At 42.3% G+C, this 21,977-nt stretch overlaps 1 protein-coding gene across 1 annotated transcript in view; it reads left to right on the top strand.

The window, feature by feature from the left end:
* ABTB2 (ankyrin repeat and BTB domain containing 2) overlaps positions 1–21,977 on the top strand; it is a 116,916-nt gene that overhangs the window by 54,785 nt on the left and 40,154 nt on the right. Inside the window, exon 2 of the mRNA XM_032692377.1 lies at positions 19,904–20,050. Within this exon, the coding sequence (XP_032548268.1) occupies positions 19,904–20,050 (147 nt within the window). The remainder of the gene's footprint in view (positions 1–19,903; positions 20,051–21,977) is intronic.

The raw sequence follows: 21,977 nt of genomic DNA, 5'->3' as shown, positions 1-21,977 counted from the left end.
GGATTTGTTTGGAATTAAAGTAAAAATCAGTCTTTTATATAATAAGTCTTTTTTTTTTTCTGTTGCTCTGAAAGGATGGCTCTGCCTGTCACAAACTTCTCTGCAATTTAGCCCCAAGCAGGTCCCCACAGGGGCCATGTCATTAATGTCAGATGAAGCTGGAGTTGCTCAGAACCAGGCAGGGAATGTGGAAAACTGCAAGGAAAGAAATAACTCTCATTTCAAGATGACAGCTTAAGTCCCAGGCAAAGTGAGGTCGGGAATAAGTGGAATTTAGTATGGATTGACTCCATGCAAGAGGGTGATGGTGGAACACGTGAGTGGAGCTCAGTTCTGAATAGCTGTTGATACAGTCCAGTCGGGAAAGGCCTTCTCCTCCTCTGGAAAGTGAAATGGATCACATGCTCTGGCTGGAAGCTGTGTGGATTCATTACTCACTGCAGAATTATGGGAAACCGTCCTTTCTGGAGCCTCTGCTCTCAGAGCACCCGCAGAAACCTGTTCTCCTGTGGGACACACTCCCACTCTTGCTTCATCCACTGGTGGTCCTGCTCCCGGGACCCTCATTTCCCTCTCCCTGTTTTATCTGGCTCATCTGGAACAGTATAAATCTGAAACAGAAAACGTCTGCTCAGAGAGAATCTGAGCCTTACACATAAATATATTCTCCCCTATTAAAAATGTGAATATTTCATAAAAATGACCATATTTTTTCCCAGTTCCTGGGTGTGGAAAATGTCCCAAATGGGGGGTGTAATCCCAGAAGTGTAATGCCCTGGGTCTGTAACAACACCCTTCTGTGCTCTACCTTGTGACATCTCTTGCTGCAAGGCTCCAAGTGTCAAACAAAGTGCAGCTTTGTCTTGCAGCTCAAAGTGAAGATGGCTGGTGGAACGGAGTGTCTTTTTAGTCTAACCACAACAGATTGATTTATTTTTTAATTACTTTTTTTTCCTCTCTAGTCATACACTGGCAATAAAGGGAATTTTCTGTGTATAACTGGTGATCTTTAAGTCATTTGCCTGCTCCCACTGACATGCCCTGGCTTGTCTTTCATCTCCCTTCAGGCTTTTAAAAGGCCCTGGGAGAGCACAGATAGATTTAACCTTATCTCATAATTTGTTGTAGAACAGCTTCTTTGCTGAATAATTGGTTTTGGAAATCTTCTCTATCAATATAAAAAGATTGCATTTCCATCAGAGCACAGATGTTGCCACAAATGCAGAGGCAACACACAGCCCTTGTGCTTTTGTGGTGGTTCTGGACAGAACTTCTGGGCTGTTCCCTGGCTCTGCCTTGTCCCTGCTTAGGTCGGGAATTAGTTTTAATTGTGAATACCAGAAATCTGTAATTTCAGCAACACTTGCCTTGCCAGAGACAAAACACTGCTTGTTTTTCAGGTTAATACTTGTCTTGAAGCAGCTGCCCACTTTGTCCTGACTGTGTTTGCTGAGGGTTGTCTTGCTCTTTGTTGGGTTTTTTTTCCCCCACGAGAGTTCTTCGGAGGAAAAACAGAATTATGAAGAGGCTGACGTATAGTATGTGTTTTATATACAGCATTATATTTTATATGAAGCAGCAGCCCTTCATCTCAGTGGATCACGGATAGAGTGTTCACAAGGATCAGATCTTTTCCCTGGGAAGACTGAGAGCTTTGTCTGCTGTGCCGCTTCCTTCCTCTGCATCTCGGAGCATTTTCCAAGCATCTCTGAGGCATCATCTGTGGGAAGCAGGATTGTTAACTGTTTAACAGATGAGAAAGCTGAGGGAAATGCCTCAGTCACATGATTTAGTGGCAGACTGGAATAAATTCAGTATTTCTGCTGCCGGGTCCCATGAGCGATGTACTAAACCTACTGTTGCCTTTACAGCCTACTAAGGCTTTTCCCACTGTGTTTCAGCACAGCTTATGGTTTATAAAGCTGCCTCAAAATAGTCTTCCTTTTCTTCTGAGAATAGAGAAGTTTTTCTTCAAAATACCTCCCCTCTCCCAGTTTTTTATTTTTAATCAGTCCCTGCTGAAAAGCTCCACATCAATCTGATCTCAGCTTGTCCTTCCAGCAGGAGAGAGGGGTTTGCACAGGCCCCATCCAGAGCTGGGAATGTCAGCGCCTCTCTGGGTTATTTAGGATACGTCTACGGTGTCATAAATCTCATCTTGTCATTCTAATGGTACAATAACTTGGAAATGAAAGAAGTCAGCTGGGGGAATTATGTCTGCACTGGAAAAATCATCCAGAGTACTGTGGCTGGAGCAAGGGTTTGGATGTTGTTGTGGAAAAATCTTGGAAGCCCTTAGTCCGGTGCACAGAAGCAATGAAACAAAACAGTGATGCTTGTTTAACGAGGGGAGAAAATATGAGAGTGGCAGAATTAATGTGTCCATTCCTTCTAGGCTGTTCCATGCTTTTTTTGTAGTGGTGCAGGTCTTGTTGGCACTATCCCTTAGGAGAAAGGGAACATAAAGAAAACAAGCCAGAGGGTAACCAAAACAACACTGAAAGAGAGTCTAGCATTTAAGTGATTTATTTTTTTGTTATATTTCCCAGATGAAGACACTGAATAAACCATATCCATATGGGAATGCCTTGAGCTTTTAGGCTGTCAACCAGGTACCCTGTGGGGTGTTGCATAAATCTGCTTGAGGGAGATGGATTTCACCTGGACACTGCACCAGGTGCCCTGTGGTCACCATAAATGTGCAAACAGGAAAAGAATTATTGATATCACTTTCTGTTCTCACACCCTTTTCCCTGGAGCACGCCTGACTTCCAGGACTGCTCCACCACGGTCCTGGAATGATGCTGGGCAAGGGCTGTGGTGCCTGTGCCTCTTTTCTTCTGCTGAAAAACAAAGACAGTGATATAGATCTTTTCTTTGTACTGAAAAAAGGGGTTCTGTAGGTATTGTTTCAAACTGCTTTAAAAGGAGGAAGAGCCAGGTCCATTCAAATCCATAAATCAGTGTTCCTGCAAAGAGTGGTTTAGGTCTATTCATCACTTTCCAGAAGAAAGGAGTTCCGAGTTTGTTTTTTCAGTCTGTTAGATGAGAAGAGATTCAGAGAGACCTTTTCCTTCATACCTGAGAAGTGCAGAGTTGAAAGCAGAACTGCTCCAGTTAGACCCAAACCTTAGACCTTTAACCATGTTTGGAAAAGGAATGATGATGATTTCTTCACTGAAGCCTAAATCCAAACCAAATTTTGACAATTATACTGTGTCTGTGTAGTGGGCCCATGTGTTCCTTCACAGCTTTTTGTGATAGTTTGAAATCCAAACCTCAATTTCAGGAAAGTGTAAATTAAAAATAAGTAAACAATACAAACAAACAAAAAAGCCCCTAAACCCCAACATTTTCCTCCTCAATGCTTGATGAGGAAAAGAGAAATGCTGATGTATCTAAAGTGCATTTCCTTTCATTATAAAATTCAGAAGGAGAAGTTAGGAATGAAACCTGATGCAACAAATGCACTTTTATTTGTGGAGAAGACATTTGGCAGCTGAAATAAAAATGACAACATAACCGCTTTGAAACAGATGACCCTGTAAAATTTCCTGCGTTCTGCTTTTCATTAGCTATTTGCTTATGAGGTTTATGTACTGTACAGATAAAAAAAATGTATAAAATATGAACTATGGTATGATTTAGACCTAACATGGGCCTTATGGATGATGTGATCAAGCTTATAAGAACTGAACTCTTTGTGGTTATATGCAACATGGTTCTTACTGAAGTCAACTCAAGAGATTGCTGAAGTTGTATTTTTGCACCTGGGAATGCCCTTGGTATTCATGAAAGTATAGGATAGGGATAGGCTGATAACTTGGAGAGAGCCTCTTTGTCCTGGGAGGATATTTGATGATTTACTGAAAACTTTAGCTCAGGGACTAAATGCCTTTGGTTCAGTGTTGTATCCTGGCACTTCCCCCAGCCCAAAAGGGGGATTATAAGATGGTTATACTTTTGCCCCGGACTTTTAACCCTGGTGGGAGATTAATGGGAGATTACTGGAGCTCTTTAAGAGGATTTGCCATTGTAAGAACTGAATGTTCAGAAGATGAACCTCATTTCAGACCTTCCTTCATCAGGATGCTCAGTGTGCAGGGAGAGAGGGAGAAGGGGGAAAAAGTCTTCCAAAAAAATGCCTTTTACATTTGTCTAAAGATCCTTCTTGTGAAGAAGAAACATATTACCAAATGTATTTAGTTACAAACAAGAAGAAATCTTGAAGAAAAACAGCAGAGAATTTCCTACCATCGTTTCCTCCACTGCAGAAGTTTGGGTTTTTTTCTGTAATGTAACAGTAAAGTTTGTATTTCTACAGCATTTAAATGAATTAGAGCAATTGGGAAGATACTGTCCATGTTAAACTGTATCAGGATGTTTGATTAAAATTTCAGCTTTCAGAAAACAAGCGATGTGAGCTTGAACAGTTGCACCTCTGAGAATGTTTTATGCAAAGGCACCATGTTAGTAAATAAATTAATGGTTCAAGACTGGGGAGAAAACAACCTGTGAGTTATGTCTCCTCAGGGCCAGGCTGAGTCACGAGCATGAAGACTCATTTCTGTGAGTCCCATGTCTGCACAGTTACATGAAGGTTTTGACTTTGATTTGAAAATGATGGTACAAAAACAAACTTCAGGTTGTGTCCCCACAGACTGAGCTGTGTCCCCGCCATCTGCCTCGCTGCAGAGGGTCTCTAGGGGCTACCCTGTCTTTTAGTCCAACACTAAGACCCTCAGAGCATCATCATAACCACACTTCAGTGTTGGGCTACCCCTGGCATTCCAAGCCTCCCGTCCTGTACTGTGGCAATGGGCATAGGCTCTTCCATCCTTCCCACCTCTCTGGGATGGTTTTTCTGTGGAAGCAGATAGGAGGGATCCTGAACGGGCTAGGGCTTCACTGAGTGAGTGCTTTGGGCTTGGAATAGTCCAGCCCTGACTTCTCAGCATTCCCCAGGTAGTTCATAAGAACATCCAAGTGCATTCTATGTCTGTGGACAGTAGTTTTCCTTTCATAATTGGTAGGACAGCATTGCTGTGTGTGGGCAGCTACTGGTTTTCTCTTTGATTTCACCCAGCAGTGGCTGTATTTCCTCTTTCCAAGAAGCACTGCCAATGAACCACCTTGTTTAATGTATAAGAAAGTTCCTTTTGGATACTTCAAGATAAAAGGCATCCATAACACTACCTCAGAATTAATGATGTCATGCCAGCTCCATCAGAGAGTTTATGAGTCTTGGCTTCTTAGGCACTCATAAAATAGGTAATTTATCAGTGATGCTAAATGAGAGAAATCCTCTTCCAGCTGCAGTGGGGAAGAGAAGGTTATTAGATGAGCTGTCATTTTGTAACTACTCAGTGCTGTGTTCTATTTTGCAGTGGAATTGTCTAAGTATTGAAAAGGTGTTCTCTAATTATGATCTTTGAATTGTTTAAGCTCAGCTGATCTTTTTGCATGTGTTGTTTTCCTTTTTCAACGTGGCAACACACAGAATTCCTTGGCATGCTGGGACTATACTTAAGTCGAACTCACCATGAGCACCACTGGCTCTCTATGGCTTTTGGGTTGAAGTTACCTTGTATTAATCCCTCTTTAAGCATGAACTGAGAAAGAACAGGACATTCGGGAAGTGTAAGAGATGCTCACTGTCCTAAGAATCTTAATATTTTTTAAAAACAAACCCCCTTCCCCCAAATCCAACAAAAACAACCAGCCAAAAACTAGCCTTAGGAGTAAAGAGAAGAAATGCCTTTATTTCTGGTTACAGGGAGTAAATTTAGAGGCAGAGAAACAGATCTGCCCATTGTTGCTCACAGAGGTGGGGACAGAACTCCAGACCTCCTGCAAAACCATTTCTCCCTGCCTGTGGTACCAAGCAAGTTGCTAATTTGAGAGCAATATTGCTCCAGTTCTCAGGCTATCTAGGCTGATGTAATATTCTTGGCTACAGTCAGGTGGATCATAATAAATTTTCTGGAACCATTGCCAGTTCTCTGTTTCTTTTCTTATAAACAACTTCTTGCACTTGGCAAACTCAGTTGGTTTCAGAAGGCCAAAGCTGAGGATTAGGTTTTCTACTAATTTCTAAAAGTAAGTCCTTTACTGTTTTCTCTGAGAGCAGGAGATTAAATTTAAGGGGTTCTACTTAATTTATGGTTTTCAGTATTTCAGCAGTTTCTGTTATTTCTGCAAGACATGGTGGCACTGTCAGGGTGTAATTTTGTGGCAGCTTAAGCTGAACTGAATTGGGAGTGCTGCAGTTTCAGCCATCCCCTTTTGCTCCCAAACATGTGCCCCTTTTACACCTGCATTTGCATTTATGTGTTTATACAGTGCTGATGCTGAGGCAGGGAATATTACCAAAGCTGAGCCTATTGAGAGGAAGAGATTCCAACTCCGACAAAAGCAGAGACTGGGAGCACAAAGTTCATGTCAGAGGAGTGAGGAAGGATCAGAGCTGCTCTCTCACCTTGGAAGTAGTTCAGTGGAAGTTTAAAACAATGTAACACCAAGCCCTCAGCTCATTTTTAGTGCCTCAAGTCTGTTTGAGATGGTGCCTCCTATCTGTCAGTCTGCATGGGATGGGTAATGTGGAGACACGGGTGGAATCTCGCCTGAGGCACGTTATAGAGGTGATCTTTCATCAGGTCAGCTCTTCAGAGAGGGTGAGATGTGATTCGGAGTCCAACAGGTTAGACAAGTACCACTCACTTGCAGGGTGGGTTGATGGCAGAGCTGTGATTTGAGCATCCCAGGCTGTCTGCACCAGGATCCAGAGTGAGCTGTGGGAACAGCCCAGACACAAAAACCTTGCTTTTACTGAGCCAAGTGTCCAGGAATCTAAGATGTACCACAGGGGCTCATGTTGCAAACACAAACACAGGAGAAATATTGCTCTCTTCTTTTTTTGGACAGGTCACAGACAACTTCTGCATCTGGAAAATGCCAGTAGTGGAGGCTACAATAACTGCAGGACTTTGATGTATTTCCTGCTCTCTAAACCTGCAGCTTTTGCCACCAGTCAGTGATGCAATGGGTTTTTAACCACTATATAATACAGCACTGGCTACTGCACATGGCCAAAACTGAGAGGTTTGGGCTCCACTCCACTAAAGTTTTCTCAGCGTGTACTAATTTTTTTGCTGTCATCTGTTTTTGGCAAAACTGCAGTTGCCAGATTTGATCCAAACATCTGCTTTTTGCTGCTGGCTTTGTCTAGTTTTATACTTTGACAACATCACCAGATACCAGAGGGAAGGCTTTGGGGTGACCTAATTGCGGCCTTCACGGGATCTGAAGTGAGCCTGCAAGGAAGATGGAGAGAGACTTTTTAAAAGGGCATGGAGTGACAGGAAAAGGGGAAATGGCTTTGAAGTGAAAGACAGCAGCTTTAGATTAGTTATTAGGAAGAAATCCTTCCCTTGAGGGTGGTGAGGCCTTGGCACAGGTTCCCAGAGCAGCTGTGGCTGCCCCATCCCTGGAAGTGTTCAAAGCCAGGTCGGACGGGGCTTGGAGCAACCTGGGATAGTGGAAGGTGTCCCTGCCCATGGCAGCAGGGTGGAATGAGATGATTCCTCCAATGCAGGCCATTCTATGATTCCATGAGACACTGAGAAAGCTTTTCCATCCAGTCCTTGCCTAGGTCAGTACTATCTATGCTGGTTTACTGGTAAAAATGGGTTTACAGGGAGAAACTCAAAGACAGAGTGGAAGCAATCTTTTACACTCTAGAGGTAGTTTGGTGGGCACTGTAGTGATGTTTCTAAGGTGAGATGAAGGAGATGGATTGCTCACATCTTAGTGAGGCACCCAGCAAAATATAAGTACAGTAAAAGTGCAGCTGGAGATCAGGATTCCTCTTGACTTCACACAGCACAGAGATTTCCACATTAGTTGCTGTCAGCATGGAGACCCCTTGACATTATTAGGTCAAAGAAAGGTGCTAATCCATCACAGAAAATGGTTCAGCACTTGATTTATATTCATTTATCTTTGCTCTGCACAAATGCTTTGTTCCTTATCCTGCTTTGAATCAGGCCAGCCTAATATATTGGCATCTCAATCATCATTTGGCTCCGACTGAGATGAAGAAGCAGTGGTGGGGCCTGAAGGGCCCTAACAGTAAATCAGTGATTTATTAGTAAGAATAGGGCAGGAAGGTGAAGATCATCTTGAAAATAGGTAGTTAAGAGACTGTAGCATTTTTCTGTTTGTCTGATTATTCTGCCCTGAAGAACCATAAACAAGCAAAAATAAACCCCAGTAACTTCAGGTTTCAAAGCACAGTATTAAAAAATAGATTCCTTCCTATTTGTATCTTATTATGGTGATCTTGAAATTAAGGTACAATGGAAGCTGAATGGCTTTGCCCAGATAGCTCCAATGGGTATCAGGTTCCAGCAGTGTTAAGCAGAGGCATGTCCAGCTCTGCTCAATCACCCTTTGTTTGTTGTACCACTTCCCAGAGAACAAGGTGAGTGGAAGGCAGACAAATGATACTGGGGGTTAAAGGATATAGAGTGTTACGTGTTCCTAAAGACCCTGAAAACTTTTAGGAAAAATAAAATATTTCCAAGATCAGACTAGACTGTTTCCCAGGGCTCTCCCATTCTTTCACTGATTTCTTCATCACGGAATATTTGGTTGGATTTTTTTTCCTGTTCCTTTTTTACCTCCTTCCTCCATGTATCTATTTCCAGCCTCTCTGAGTCTCCTGTGTGCTCCTTTCCCCACCCTCTTACTGTTGTATTTCTTTGGGGGAAAAAAGATAGTTCTAAAGTAAAATTTGAACTCCAAATAACTTTACATTGTGGAGCCACCTGGGTGTCAAATCCAAGTGATGCTCCCTATCTCCTATTCCAGTCTTTACTCCTGTCTGTATTTTGAAATTCCCAAAGTGGACCTGCAGGGCAGTCTGGTTTTAGCCTTTACCAGCTTGTTCTGTTTTAACAGAACAGTGTCTTGTTCAAACTGTTCAATAATTTGGTGAAAGGAACAGAGAAAAGTATTCTTAGATAGTTGAGCTTCCCCAGATCTGCCTCTGCCATGGTTCTGGCTTTTGCTTTATTCCATGATAAATTTAAGAAGCCTCTAAGACGTTTTTTCTTGGCAGTAATCAAAGCTATTAATATTGCTTGGATCTAGTGATTACATACAAACAGCTGGATCCGAAAAGTGATTACTTCTGTGGAATGGGATTATTTATGTGGGATGGACTTTTGCTTTAAAAGTACTTCCATGTTGTGCCTCTCTGCCTTGCAGCAATGGACATGCTGCATGTTGCCATCAGAGAGAAAATCACAATGTAGACCAACACAGAACCAAGAAAATAGCAAATATTAAATAGCATTTAATATTTAGCATATAAATAGCATTTATATGCTAATGACTACAGAAGTTTTATAAACAGAGGTAACACTATGATAGTTTATTAAAAAAAGAAAAAAGTTTTTCCAGCTGTTATTTGTTGTCAGTGAAAGGGATCTGGTGCATGGGTGTAATAAAGATATCAAAATATATTTTTAAAATAAAATGCAAAATTAAGATTCTAATTTTCATCCTCTACACAGGTGCTATATTTGAAAACTGAAACGTGGTAGTGTTCCCAAATTCTTCAAAAAACCATGGCCATCCAGTCTGAACGCTGTAAATATTGATGCTTTTATACTTATGCAAAAAAATTGCTGTTCTAGAATAAAAATATAGGCAACTAGGTTTTCTTCCGAGTTATAAAACAATGCTGGGGATCCATTAATTAGAGTGGTTTCCTCACCAAGCATTCAGATCATAATGTAAATGTCTATAAATAATATAGTGGTCACAGGATTCTTTTGAAAACAAAATTCAAAGAGGTACTGTTTGACCAGGGAATGCTTGCTCAGGGCAGATATATTTAGGGCTCTAATGGAAGTGTACAAGTTATGCTTTTTATACCAACTATAAATGGCTACAACCAAGAGAACTTAGACTTTGAAATGCATTTGGCACTTATGCAACGAGAGAGACAGGCCAGAGCCTTGTAGTGCAGAAAAAAACCCTCCAACTTTACAAATAGTGCCAAATTCTTACAGTGTTGCCACCCCTAAAGGGTACATTCAAAAATAGATCTTGATTGTGACTGGTGTTGAGCCTTGAAAGGCTGAATCCTGAGTGCAATTGCGATGACAATAAGTAGGTGGTGTGGAACAAGAAAGATGAATTCAAATGCAGGAGCAGGGAGTAAAATAGGTGTTAGAAGCCAAGAAAGCCAAGTAGATGGTATGAGATGGTCCTTTAGTACCACACACGATGTGAGAAACGGGCTGAAGTGTTGCAAAGATAGAGGGCAAAATTGGGCAGTTGGTGACTAAGTGGAATTCCTCAACTCCACTTCTGAGCTCTAAACAATTGGTCATTGTTGACAAGATCTCCAGGATGCTTTGATGGGAGGAAGCAGAAAGTTGTGAAATACTGTCGTTAGTAAGAGACTGATTTGCTGTATTCTGGGGGGAAAAAGTGCCAAACACTTCCAAGTGTTTGTTTGAGGAAATGAAAATTAAAAGAGGAATAGCTTCTGTCCTGGGATAGCTGTCTTTAGTGCTATCAAAATACTCCTCTAGAGCAAACCCTGCCTAATGGTGCTTGGCAAACACAAACATCGTTATCTGTATGGTGGAGGTTTGTGTTTGTCTTGTCCCAAAAGCTTGGACTATTACTGGGCTCGAGGCAGATTTGGGGGGAAAAAGACAGCGCTTGTGATTCAAGACAGCGCTTGTGATTCATGAATTACTCATGCACGTAAATGCTGGTGTGAGCAATTCACTGCTCTGCAATGATAATATTGGAGATTAAACCCCAGGTATCAAATCTACAATATACTGTCTGTTTTCTCGTGAACAACCCAGGATACACCCACCTAAAGTTTTATGTTGTCTGGCTGGTGACTCAAAACCTGAATCATTTTTGTCTGCGGGCAGGGGATGAATGTACTCATCCTAGTGAGCCTCCAAGCCTTGCCCTCCTGAGGTCACACTTTATGGTCTCATGGCTGCACTGTGTTTCACTTAGATAAAATTTCAATTTTATATTGAGTGACAGATGCATATTTCACCCTGACAAAATCCAAGCTGGGCATTAGCTAACGGCTAATGGAGGCAGTCCTAAAGAATTCCAGTCGTTTAGGAGCGGTAAGTTGGTTACTGCTGAGTTCCTGTTTCCTCCTGGCTTTTTTAGAATAAGCAGTTCTTATGACACTCTGATATTTTAAGTCATTAACTGATGTAATTGCAGTCTTGATGTTTATTATTAAGTGGCCACAGTTTCTAAAGTTCTGTTTTAATGGCAGGTTTACAGCAGCCAGGAGATAAATCATTGCCTTATTCTCGTAATGTCCAGGAGATTTCATCAGGGCAAGGGCTCACCTGTATAAAGAAGCTGCTGGGCACAGGTCACGTAGAGGGAGCTCTTCCAAAAGATTGCTCTGGAATAGCTGAGGAGGGATTGCATTGGATTATTCTGGAATACTGCTCTGGCCAGATTCTCCATCTTGATGTTCCCTACGAAAAGGAACTGGGAGTGACAGAGGATATAAATTTACTCTCCTCTTTGTTTGGCAAGCACACAGTCATGGGATGTATAAATAGAAGAATTGAAGGCAAGTAGAGAGAGGTCATTATGGCATGTACAAAGGGCTTACTCAGACCACATCTGGGGAGCTGGGCATGATTCAAAGGCCATATTACAGGAAGGACAGTGAACAATAAGGAATGGATTAGAAGAGGGTATTGTAGAGGCTATGAGGGCTCTAGCTGGTGCCTGCAGTTGCTTCAGTCCCACTGGTTACACCAGATGAAGCTGTTTTTACTGTATAAGCACCTAAATTGGAGACTTAAAGAATTCCAAGGGAATGGAGAAAGAGATATAAAATTCTTCTCCCTAAGCTTTCTAATCTCCTTAGCAATGCCATTGAAGGACTCTTGGAATTGCCACTGTTTACCTGTCCTACCTCTCTCCCTCTTTAAAAAATAAGGTTTATTTTTTAGCTTTCTTGTATATACGTGTTGTTTCTTGTTTATAATTTCTCATGGAATTTCTTCTGTGTTTTTCAGAATAACTGTCCCAGTATTGTATCCATATCCAAATCTCTATTGGGCTAAAATCATTTTGCCATTCTTAACCCTCTCAGTTGGGTAAAGGTCCTCTTCTGGTATGATAAGTTCCACTGAGGTGCAATTATATACTGTCACAATATTGTGTCCTTTCATCTCAGAAGTAGCTGTGTCTGGGAGAGCTTTGGGATTATTGGAGGTAAAAAGGGCCTTGTAAATGAAAGATGGACTGTTGCTAAGGGACAAAAAAATATGCTTATTGGCACACCTGGGAAATGGGGACACTGCTGAGATGTTGAGCAGCGTGAAGGAGTAAGATGAGAATGAAAACTGAAGCAAGAACCCTTAACAGGAATGAAGCAATATCCCCATTTTCCAGATAAGCTGGGACACGGAGATAAACTGGTCAAGGTTTACACAATAGTTAATTCTAAGTCTTCCCCCTGTTTGACCACAGTCATTTTTTGGCACAGGATTCTAGGTTTGTATTTCCTTCACTGTGTTCATAATCTATTTATACCACGCCTCATAAAACTTTCTCTGGTTTTTTTTTTCATTGATATTTATAGCCCAGTATGGGGTTTTCTCTTTAGTTACTGGATCTTGAAAACAAGAGCCCTAAAAACATGGTTTTGTTGATAATTGCGGGATTTATTGATACTGATATTATTGTAGTGTGGGTCTTTGCCTGTCCTCGGACCCTGTGTAGAAGATCCAATGCCTGGAAAACCACATGCCAAATTCTAATGGATCAACCTAATTTTAGGTTTACATGCTCCTTTTCAAAAGTACTTGTAGACATAATACCAGAAAGCATTTACAGGTCATATTTACAGGTTATATCTCAAAGGTCTTCTATTATGACATATAAAATAGGAAGCATAGTTCTACAAAACTAGACTAAACCCTCATAATCATTCAATTTATTTCAAATCTCTGGATCCAGGTTGTGGGAGCGTGGTTGGCCAGTTTCTGATGGCACAGGGATTCTGAACTGGGAAGTTTGGGCTTTGCAAAGGGCTGGTTCTGATGCACAAAGTTCATAATTGCTTCTTTTCCTTTTGTCTGTTTCTCCATCTAGGAAATGGGAATGAGGACAGTCATTGTGCTGTGTTTTTTGGCAGCCATCACAATGTAAGCCAAGGATATGCTCCCTTGTGCTTATGTTCAATTAAGTGCTTGGGGCCAAGCCAGCTTAGTGGTTGTCCAGAAGACCACAGGGATGTGGAAGTGGGATTAATGACTCAGGAAACACTGACTGGGTACTAAACCAAGGCCTTTCTCCTACATTTGTAGTCATTTGCAATCCCATATATCACAGCTGGATTCAAATATAATACAGACACTTCCTACCTTTTTTCCTCCAACTTCCACCATTTCCATAGCAAAAGAGAGGCAAAATGTTGAACCTTTCCAAGTGTGGGATAAAGACAGGGACAATGAGTTATTTATGACTAAGGAGGCATTTAAGTATTTGTAGTGAGTGTTCCTGGGCTCCTGCCCTTTCCCTGGAAGGGCGGTTACTGTGAGCGTTGAACTCTACTGCTTTCCCTGCTTTTGGATCTCAGGGTGCTGCACCCCAGGAAGAAGTGGTAGTGGATTTTGAGAGTGCTTCATAACTCCATTTTGGAGTATTTTGGTACTTCAGTCCAGCAGTGCCTGTTGACACTGAGCTACAGGATGGACCAGGCTGTGTGCATTAATATTTTTAATAACATTCCTGAAGTCCAGGCAAACTGCAGTTTGTTAATCTGAAGAGGACATTGTCTATTTGAGCAGTTCGATCAAGACTGAGGAGCCCAGATCTGTCCAGAAGTGTCCCATGAGGACATCAGCTCTTCGATGGAGAGATCAGTTGAGCACTTGCAGAAGATTTAAAAGATCTTCCCTCCTGCTTGAAGCTCCTTCCTTCTCTGCTTTTCCTCCTGGTTTCAGTCACACAATTACTGTTTAATGTGGATACAGATATAAGCAACTGTGCTTGATTTTTCTTACTGCTGACAAACTGAGAGAGATGCCTGCCTGCTCTGTAGCAGGAGCCACATTATTTTCCTATATGTTAACAATTACTTGCATTGTTTCCTGATCACAAGCCATTCTCACAATCTGTAGCATGACTGGAGTTGATTATAGAGCCTATAATCAACTTTCTATCAGGAGGTTCTATCAGGAACATTTTGCTTGCTGTTTTATGGAGAGGTGGGGAGAGTATGTTTATGTTCTGTCAAAATGATCCCGTCTCATTTCATAAAACAAAGGAGGGTTGAGCTTTCCTAGCAGTGGTAGGTCAGCAAGAAGAAAACGGAGCTCCAGGAATTGGCATTAATTCCTGGTGGTGCTCTGTGCTCGGAATTGATTGGCAAGGGGGAACTGCAGGGCATTGTGCTGTGTGGTAGAATGGGGAACAAAAAACAAGGAGAGCCTTGAATGCTCCTTGCCATGAAGAATTGCAGGACTTTGTGCAAGGTGACAGCCACCCTGATGTCATGGCCAAATTCCAGCATGGGAACTGCAGTTGCAATGGCTGGGTCCATTGGAATCAGTGGGATTTGGCTGTTTCACTTCAGTGTAATCAGGTCATCATCTTCAAAATTTTGGCCTTCCAAGTCACAGCTTAGTTCAGTGGGATCAACTGCCGTTCTCACCCCACGGAATGTTCCTTGTGGAATTTATCACAAGCCAAACATTGCAAAAACACACTTATGCTGGAGACCAATTTTTCTTACTCAGTTCCCTAATACATTTTTCAAGCATACTCACAGCAGTTCTCATTTCACATATGGGGCTTTTAGAAACAATTTATAATGTATGAAGGTGATCCTGAATTTTCCAAGGGCTTTCTGGTTGATTTGACCAAATAGATACTTTTGTTCCTGCTGTTGTAATTTGTATTATGGAAGTATTCAGTAACAATCACCACTGATGTAGGTGCAATGAAAACACAACACACAGAGAGTCCTTGCCCGAAGAACCTGGTTTTATTCTGACCAAAGGGAGAAATCAATACACATTGTGTTGTCTCATAGACTTTACTTGGTATATTTAAAAAAAAAAAAAAAAAGAAGAGTGTTTCTCTGTCAGTAATTTATGGTGTAAACCCCTGTCCTAATTATATTCCTGATCCTTTGCCTAATCTGTCATGAATACAGCCAGTGCATTTCTGAAATAAGGGACTTAGTACCCTGGGCAATTTCCATGAGGAATCCCAGACAGCAGAATTCAAGTGCTTTCCAGCCAAGTCTCCTTGGCCCTTTGCCACTTGTGAGTGGCCCCATCTTAACCTCTAGACATCAGAGAAGTGTTTGAAAGTCATCAAATGGCTGATGAGTTAATCACTGGGAGGTTGTCTGCCAACATCAAGGAATCAGATGAGGGAAAGGCCAGAGAAAATCATTCCAGCGAGGTAAAAATCATGGAGAGTCCTTTTGCCATGAATGTAACATGCAAACAACGTGAAGTGTGAAGATACAATGGGTAGTTGGAAAGTTATTTGAAATAAGATTTTTAAACATTCAGATCTTAAAATAAAATTGAGGTAAAATTCTGCATTTACTTTATCGTGATACCAAAAGAGCAGAACCAGCTCAGGGAATCACAGAATAGTGGAATGGTTTGGGGTGGAAGGGACTTTAAAGATCATCCAGTTCCAACCCTCCTTCCATGGGCAGGGACACCTTCCATTAGAACATGTTACTCAGAGCCCCATCCAGCCTGGTCTTGGATGCCTCCAGGGATTGGGAATCCACAACCTCCCTGGGCAACCTGTGCCAGGGCCTCACCACCCTCCCAGCGAAGAATGTCTTCCTAATATATAATCTAGACTTGGCCTCCTTCAGCTTAAGGCCCTTCCCCCTTGTCCGGTCGTTCCAGGTCCTTGTCCAGAGTCCCTCTCTAGCTCTGTTGGAGCACATTTAGGCACTGGAAGGGGCTCTAAGGTCTGCCCAGAGCCTTCTCTTCGGCAGGTTGAACACCCCTAGCTCTCCCAGCCTGTCTCCAGAGCAGAGGAGCTCCAGCACATGCTGGAAACCACACAGGAGTTTGCCCAGTCCTGCTTGTGGGAGTCGTCACATTACAGCCAAAGCTCTCCACAGAACTGCTGCACCTCCTAAAGCAGAAAGATGTCCAAGAGTGTGAATGGACTTTTCCCTGGATCTTGCTCAGACTGGAAACATTTTCAGTTGCTATTAAAAAGCATCAAATTACAGACAACAATTTCAAACTCTTTAGGCAAGCAGAATAATTTGAATTTAAGGAACTGCTTAACTGGAATTTCACCCAGTCGTGACTGCCTTTTAAGATGGTTGGCAGCAAGTGCTCATGAGCAGGTTTCATATTTAACTGAGGTAGAATAAACATGCTGTTATTTCCAGCTGCTGTTTCAAAGGCTATGGAAATATGAGAAACAAATTGTTAATCTAGAATCACACCATTCTAGAGAGGTGAATTCTTAGCTCCTTCTGCTGAGGTTTGAGCTAAGCCAAATTAATTGATTTACTGACTCACTAACTTCACCTGGGCTTGGATCCTGTACTTAAAATCTTAGTTAATTGAAAAAAAAGTGACCAGAATTCCAGGATACAACCAGGGATTTGTAGGAAACGCAACATAGAGTAAATACTGTAAGAGCAGTTCATTCCTGTAGTGTAATTATGTGCTGTTTCACATTGTTGTTTTATGGGGAAAACATATTTGCAAGTCAGGAAACAAGTGGGCAGTCTGAAGGTGATTTCAAACAGAGAGTGTTTTGACATGGATTGATTTATTTCAATTCCAGTTTTGCTTATTTAGCCAGTCGTGATTAAAAGCAGTGGTTCTATACATTCAAACAATGTAGGAATGTGAATGCCAGACAGAAACTGCCCCTGTGGTTTACCATTATAACACCTTTTGACTGCAAATTCCTTGATTTGAGAGGCAGGAGAGCAGGAACCACTGTTTGGGGTATAAACAGTCGTCACAAGGCAGTTGTCTGTTATCAAACAACTATTTTTATTTTATATAAATGATTGAGTCCTGTTCCTAATTATAATACCAGCGGGAAAAGCTCGACTTCAAATGTCTTTGTGCCTGAATTTCTGATCTGAAGAGCAAAGATAATGCTTCTTCCAACTCCACTGGAAGTGTATCAGAGAGGAAATCCTGATGAGTGTGCTGCAAGATATAATAATTGTGGGGTATGTTTCTACCCCACAAGTAGAGTTTAGTCACTGTTCTCCCTGTCTCAAAATCAGTGTTGGGAGGTGTGTCCTCATTCCCAGGACTGCTCATACCTATCAAGGCCTGCCAGACACAGGGAGCCTTTGAAACCTTATGTCATGAGGGCCTGATTCATACCCCTCCCGATCTCAGGGAAAATTCCCGGTGGCACCATCAGGCTTTGGCACATCGCCCAAGTCTTGGTAACTTCCTTATTTCTCCCTGGTACACAGAGGATGCTCCTCAGCTGTACCAAGGCAGATGACAACATAAATCTCATCCACGACCATCCTGCGTGAGTCATTTTTCCAAAGGTAAATAAATCCTCCCTGCTTCCTCACACCACCTGGCGAAGCATTAACTGAAAAACTGAGAAAATATTGTTGTGTCTGGGAGCCAACTTCAATCCCTCTGCAAATCTTTATTTTTAATTCCTTGTTAGAAAACAGAACCGACTGGAACCGGCTGGCAGAGAAAATGTGCCCCATTTTTTTCCTGGTAATGTAACTGCCAGTTTCTGTTTTCGCCTCTGTAGAATTATGTGCCTCTATTTGAAAGTTTTGACAAATCAGTCTATTTTCATTCTCCCTCTGCCATAAATTCAATCCATATGTCTTTCAAACATCCTTTCATAGCTTTGGCATGGAAAAGGAAGTGGCTTAGGCTCTGTACAGTGTATTTAAAGCAAGCTCTTCTAGTTTGCATGCATCACTTCTGGTAGCTCTTAAAGCCTCAACTTCCTAATTATTCAGGTTAAGAGGGCATTGGCAGAGTGTTCTCCATTAACTAACAGTGATGTACAGTGAAGAAGCACAACAGGATAAATCATTCCCTTATTCTCATAATGTCCAGGAAGTTTTTGATGCAGCCCTTGGCTTTACCACCAAGCAGGATGCGAAGAGGATGTGAAAAGGGTAGGAGAGATCAATGCAGCATAAAATCTCAAAAGAAAACATCAAGACAAAGAAACAAAAGGTCTTGTACAATGTGCTGCCATTCCTCTGGCAGGGTTTTGTTGAACAAGAATACACAGCACCAATGAGACAGGAGGTCACTGCCACAGGAGCAAAGTATCTCCACATCTGAGACTGACCCGAGGTCGGGAGGTGAAGGGTGGAAGGAAATGTGGGACCAAGCTGAAATGGATTGGTATGGCTGTGCATGGATCAAAGTTAAAAAGCAAAAATACAGGATGCTGCAGGGTAAGAGCACAGGCAGTCATGGCTGTTAGCATCCTTGTCTGAAATCATGGAAAAGTTGGGTTGGGGGTGCTACTGCAATTGCAGGATGGATCTGTAATTAAAAATGTGGTAGCAGTCAAACACAGCTGAAGGTGTGGCAGTAGCAAGGGCACAGAAACACTGGCTGAGTGACTGCAGGCAGCTTTTTGGAGTCCACCCACTCTGTGGATGCAGTGTCACGCTGGGTTTCATCTGATCCACCCCAGGGTCACTGTCCCACCCCAGCCCCCATCACATACTCGGCTCCCTGTCTCACACCAGCTCCAGGGATCACATTCCCTCTTCCCTGTGCCACATGGAACAATCTTGTGGCCAAAAGGCAACAAATTTCAGCTGGGTAGTTTGAAGATAAACTATTCAACAATGGATTTCTGGGAGGAAAGCAGGGAAGGCATATTTTTTTTGATCTTTATGTTGCACTGACTTGCCTTGTGGCTGCAGATCTGCCATGGTCAGCCAAAGGTAATGGGTGAGAAAGGTGACTTGGGGAAGGTGAATGAGTGCCCCTGTTAGAGACTGCCTGCATCTTGATATGTGGGTTCTTTGTAGCATCCCCTTCACTGCCATTCCGGCCAATTTACCCGAAAGGTCTCCAATTTGCCAGTAATGCAAATGAGTTGTAGGAGTATGCACAAAGTAGAATGGGGTCCCAACAACTAACAAAACTGGCTGCAAATCCGTCAATGACTGCATACAAATGCATGCAAGAAGAGGAGATGGAAGGAGTGTGCGTGTGGTAAATGCATGTGTGCAATGTAATTATCTTTCTAATCTCTGTCTCTTGCACAGGGGTCATTTATAGAGATGAAAATATAACCTCAAAACTTGTGGGCGTTGCTTGGCTTATCCAGAGCTTTGCACATGTAGAAACCACAGTCTGAGCATTTGAAACTGCAATGGCAGGTTCAAAGGGCTGGCACAGCCCATGGTTTTGTTTGCAGGGTTGCAGAGATTTCAACTACCTGAGGTGGACTCGAGGTTATTCCACATCTCTCCAGATCAGGCCCTTGTATCCCACAATCTGCATACAGCTGTTCCCCAGCGAGCTGAGCTGTGTGCTGAGCTGTGTGCGCAGCAGAGCTGTTGTGTAAACAAGAGTGGAGACTTCATCAAAGCTTTTCATGTAGTTTTATCTCAACTGCAATTTGTTCTGAGCTTTTAAAGGCTGAAGAAACACCCAACCTCAGTCCCCAGGGCCCAATTCCCCTGTTTCAACCATTCCAAGGGTATTTATGGCACAGTTTGATTTTCTTTGAACTTGTCAGAAGACCTCAAGTCCCCCAAGAAAGGTGCTGAGTTCTTCTAGAGGGACTTGCTTTTGCACACCTGTAGCTTCACTTCTAACAGGTCTGTTGTCTGCTCTTGCCCCAGGTGTGCTGTCCCTACCTGCCTATTTCAGCCCCTACAACGACGGCTCGGTGTGCAGCGACGGACGAGCCGACGCGTACGCCCAGCTGGAACTCCGGACCCTGGAGCAGTCTCTGCTGGCAACATGTGTTGGAAGCATCTCTGAACTGAGTAAGTTTTGGCTGCAATCAACCACAGTTTTTTTTCAGCAAAGCAGGAGAGCCAGTTCCTCCTCTGAGGTCAGTGGGAGCGTTTCCATTGTTGACAGCACAAGCAGCATTTGGCTGACGTTGGGGAAGATTTAATTGTCTCGTGGTGCTGTTTATGAAAATCAGCTTGTTTCATTAGTCTGCTTTAAATTTAATTCACCTGGAGATATACAAGATGTGGCTTTTCTAGCCTTTTGGTAGTGGTGTTAGTGCCAGCCGAAGATGGATGCTCTTGCCTAGATGCCTGTGGAGGATTTCTTGCACATTTGTGAAGTACCTCCCTCAGATGGCAGAGAGGGTTCTCTTTGTTAGTGTTTCTGCAGTGGAAATGTCAAGGGTGCAGGATATTCAAGGAAAAGCTTTTTGGTTACTTGAAAAACAAAAAGTGGGGGAAAAAAATCGGAGAACGCTTGGGTAACAAAAACTTGTTCAGACCCTTCTTTTTTTCGTGCTAAGCAAATGAAATGTTCCATTCCTAGAGTACTCACAAAGCCCCTTTAAAGTAAACAAAAATGATTTGTGTTTTCCTGGTCCTACTTTTCCCTTGCAAAGTTTCTGCTGGCATCACTTTCTTAGTCTGCACCATCTGAATGCTAATGAATGTCAGGACCAGCAAGGAGTTTGTGGGTTTCACGATTTATTTTGCAACCTGCCTTAATTTGAGGTTTTCAAATTCCTTTAACACACCTCTATTTATCCTGGAACACAAGAGAACATTTGTAGCAAGGGCCTGAGATTGAATACAGCTTCCTCTCTCCCTCTCTTCCCCCATCCCTGCCTTGGCCAACTTGGTCAGTACATCCAGTGAATAGATCTCCTGATAGAGTTGCCTACTTTTTTTTTTTTCTTTCTTTTAAATGTTGCTGCACATTGCCAGAAAAATAGAGTGAGTGTGCAAAGGAGAAGGAACGTTATTCTGAGCTGAATATTTGAATTCCAGATGCATTTCTGCTATAACTGCACAGACTTCTGTGTTAGCACCAGTGCTGGAGGATTCATGATATTCTCATAAAATGTGCAGATCTTGTGGCTACTGGAGTGGAAAGGCAGAGTTGTTAGAAGGTTTTTTTAATTCTGAAGTGGGTCCTTAAGCTGAATATACTGTACAACAGAGTGGCACAGCTTTAGATTGCAAAGTGAGATTTTTAATACTCCATTGATAACGTCATGTTTAGACATAGAGTCGCTTTTTGGGGGTTTCTCCTGTGTAACAGCAGAAGCCCAGGGGATCAGAGTTTGGTTGGCAAATTGAGTGTATTGTTGTTAGATATTAATGAACAAATAACAACTTCCTAAGGATTTCAGAGGGAGGTGTTACTAATTCACAGCTAAACTCAGGGCGCCTTCTCAGGAACCAGCTTTGTGATGGGGTGACTATTTCAGTTCCATCCTTTCCCAGTATTGTGACTTTTGGACACAATAGAGTAACGTTTCCTGTGAGAGTTTTAGGGGACTGTAAAACATAAAGCAATAGAGGATTCTCCCAAGGAAAAAATAGATTCTAGCTAAGTATAGTAATCTATAGTAATAATTCAGCTCCCTGTAGTCACACTGCTCCGAGATGTAATGTCTGAAGCTTTTAAAAGGTTTTTTAGATTTCGTAATGCACCAGAATACGAGGAGAGTAACCAGGGTGTGCATAAAGCAAAGTTATTACACAAAGAGCAGATTTGGGGTCATTGCTTTGTGAACTTTTTAAAAATCTGCAGTCTTAAAATCCTTTCTGAGTGAAACTGTGTAATACAGGTCACCTTCTTCCAGGCCTCCTCAGGTCCACCATGCTCCAGCACAGAGGCAGGTTGGCTCGAGTTCAAAGACCGAGAGGATTGAGAAGCCCAGAAAGTTCCTGGATTAAGCTTCTCACAAGGCTCAGGAGCAAAGTTCTGGCA

Source organism: Chiroxiphia lanceolata, chromosome 6 (genome assembly GCF_009829145.1).
Source record: "Chiroxiphia lanceolata isolate bChiLan1 chromosome 6, bChiLan1.pri, whole genome shotgun sequence".
NCBI lineage: Eukaryota > Metazoa > Chordata > Aves > Passeriformes > Pipridae > Chiroxiphia > Chiroxiphia lanceolata.
This window is presented reverse-complemented; position numbering and strand designations above follow the sequence as displayed.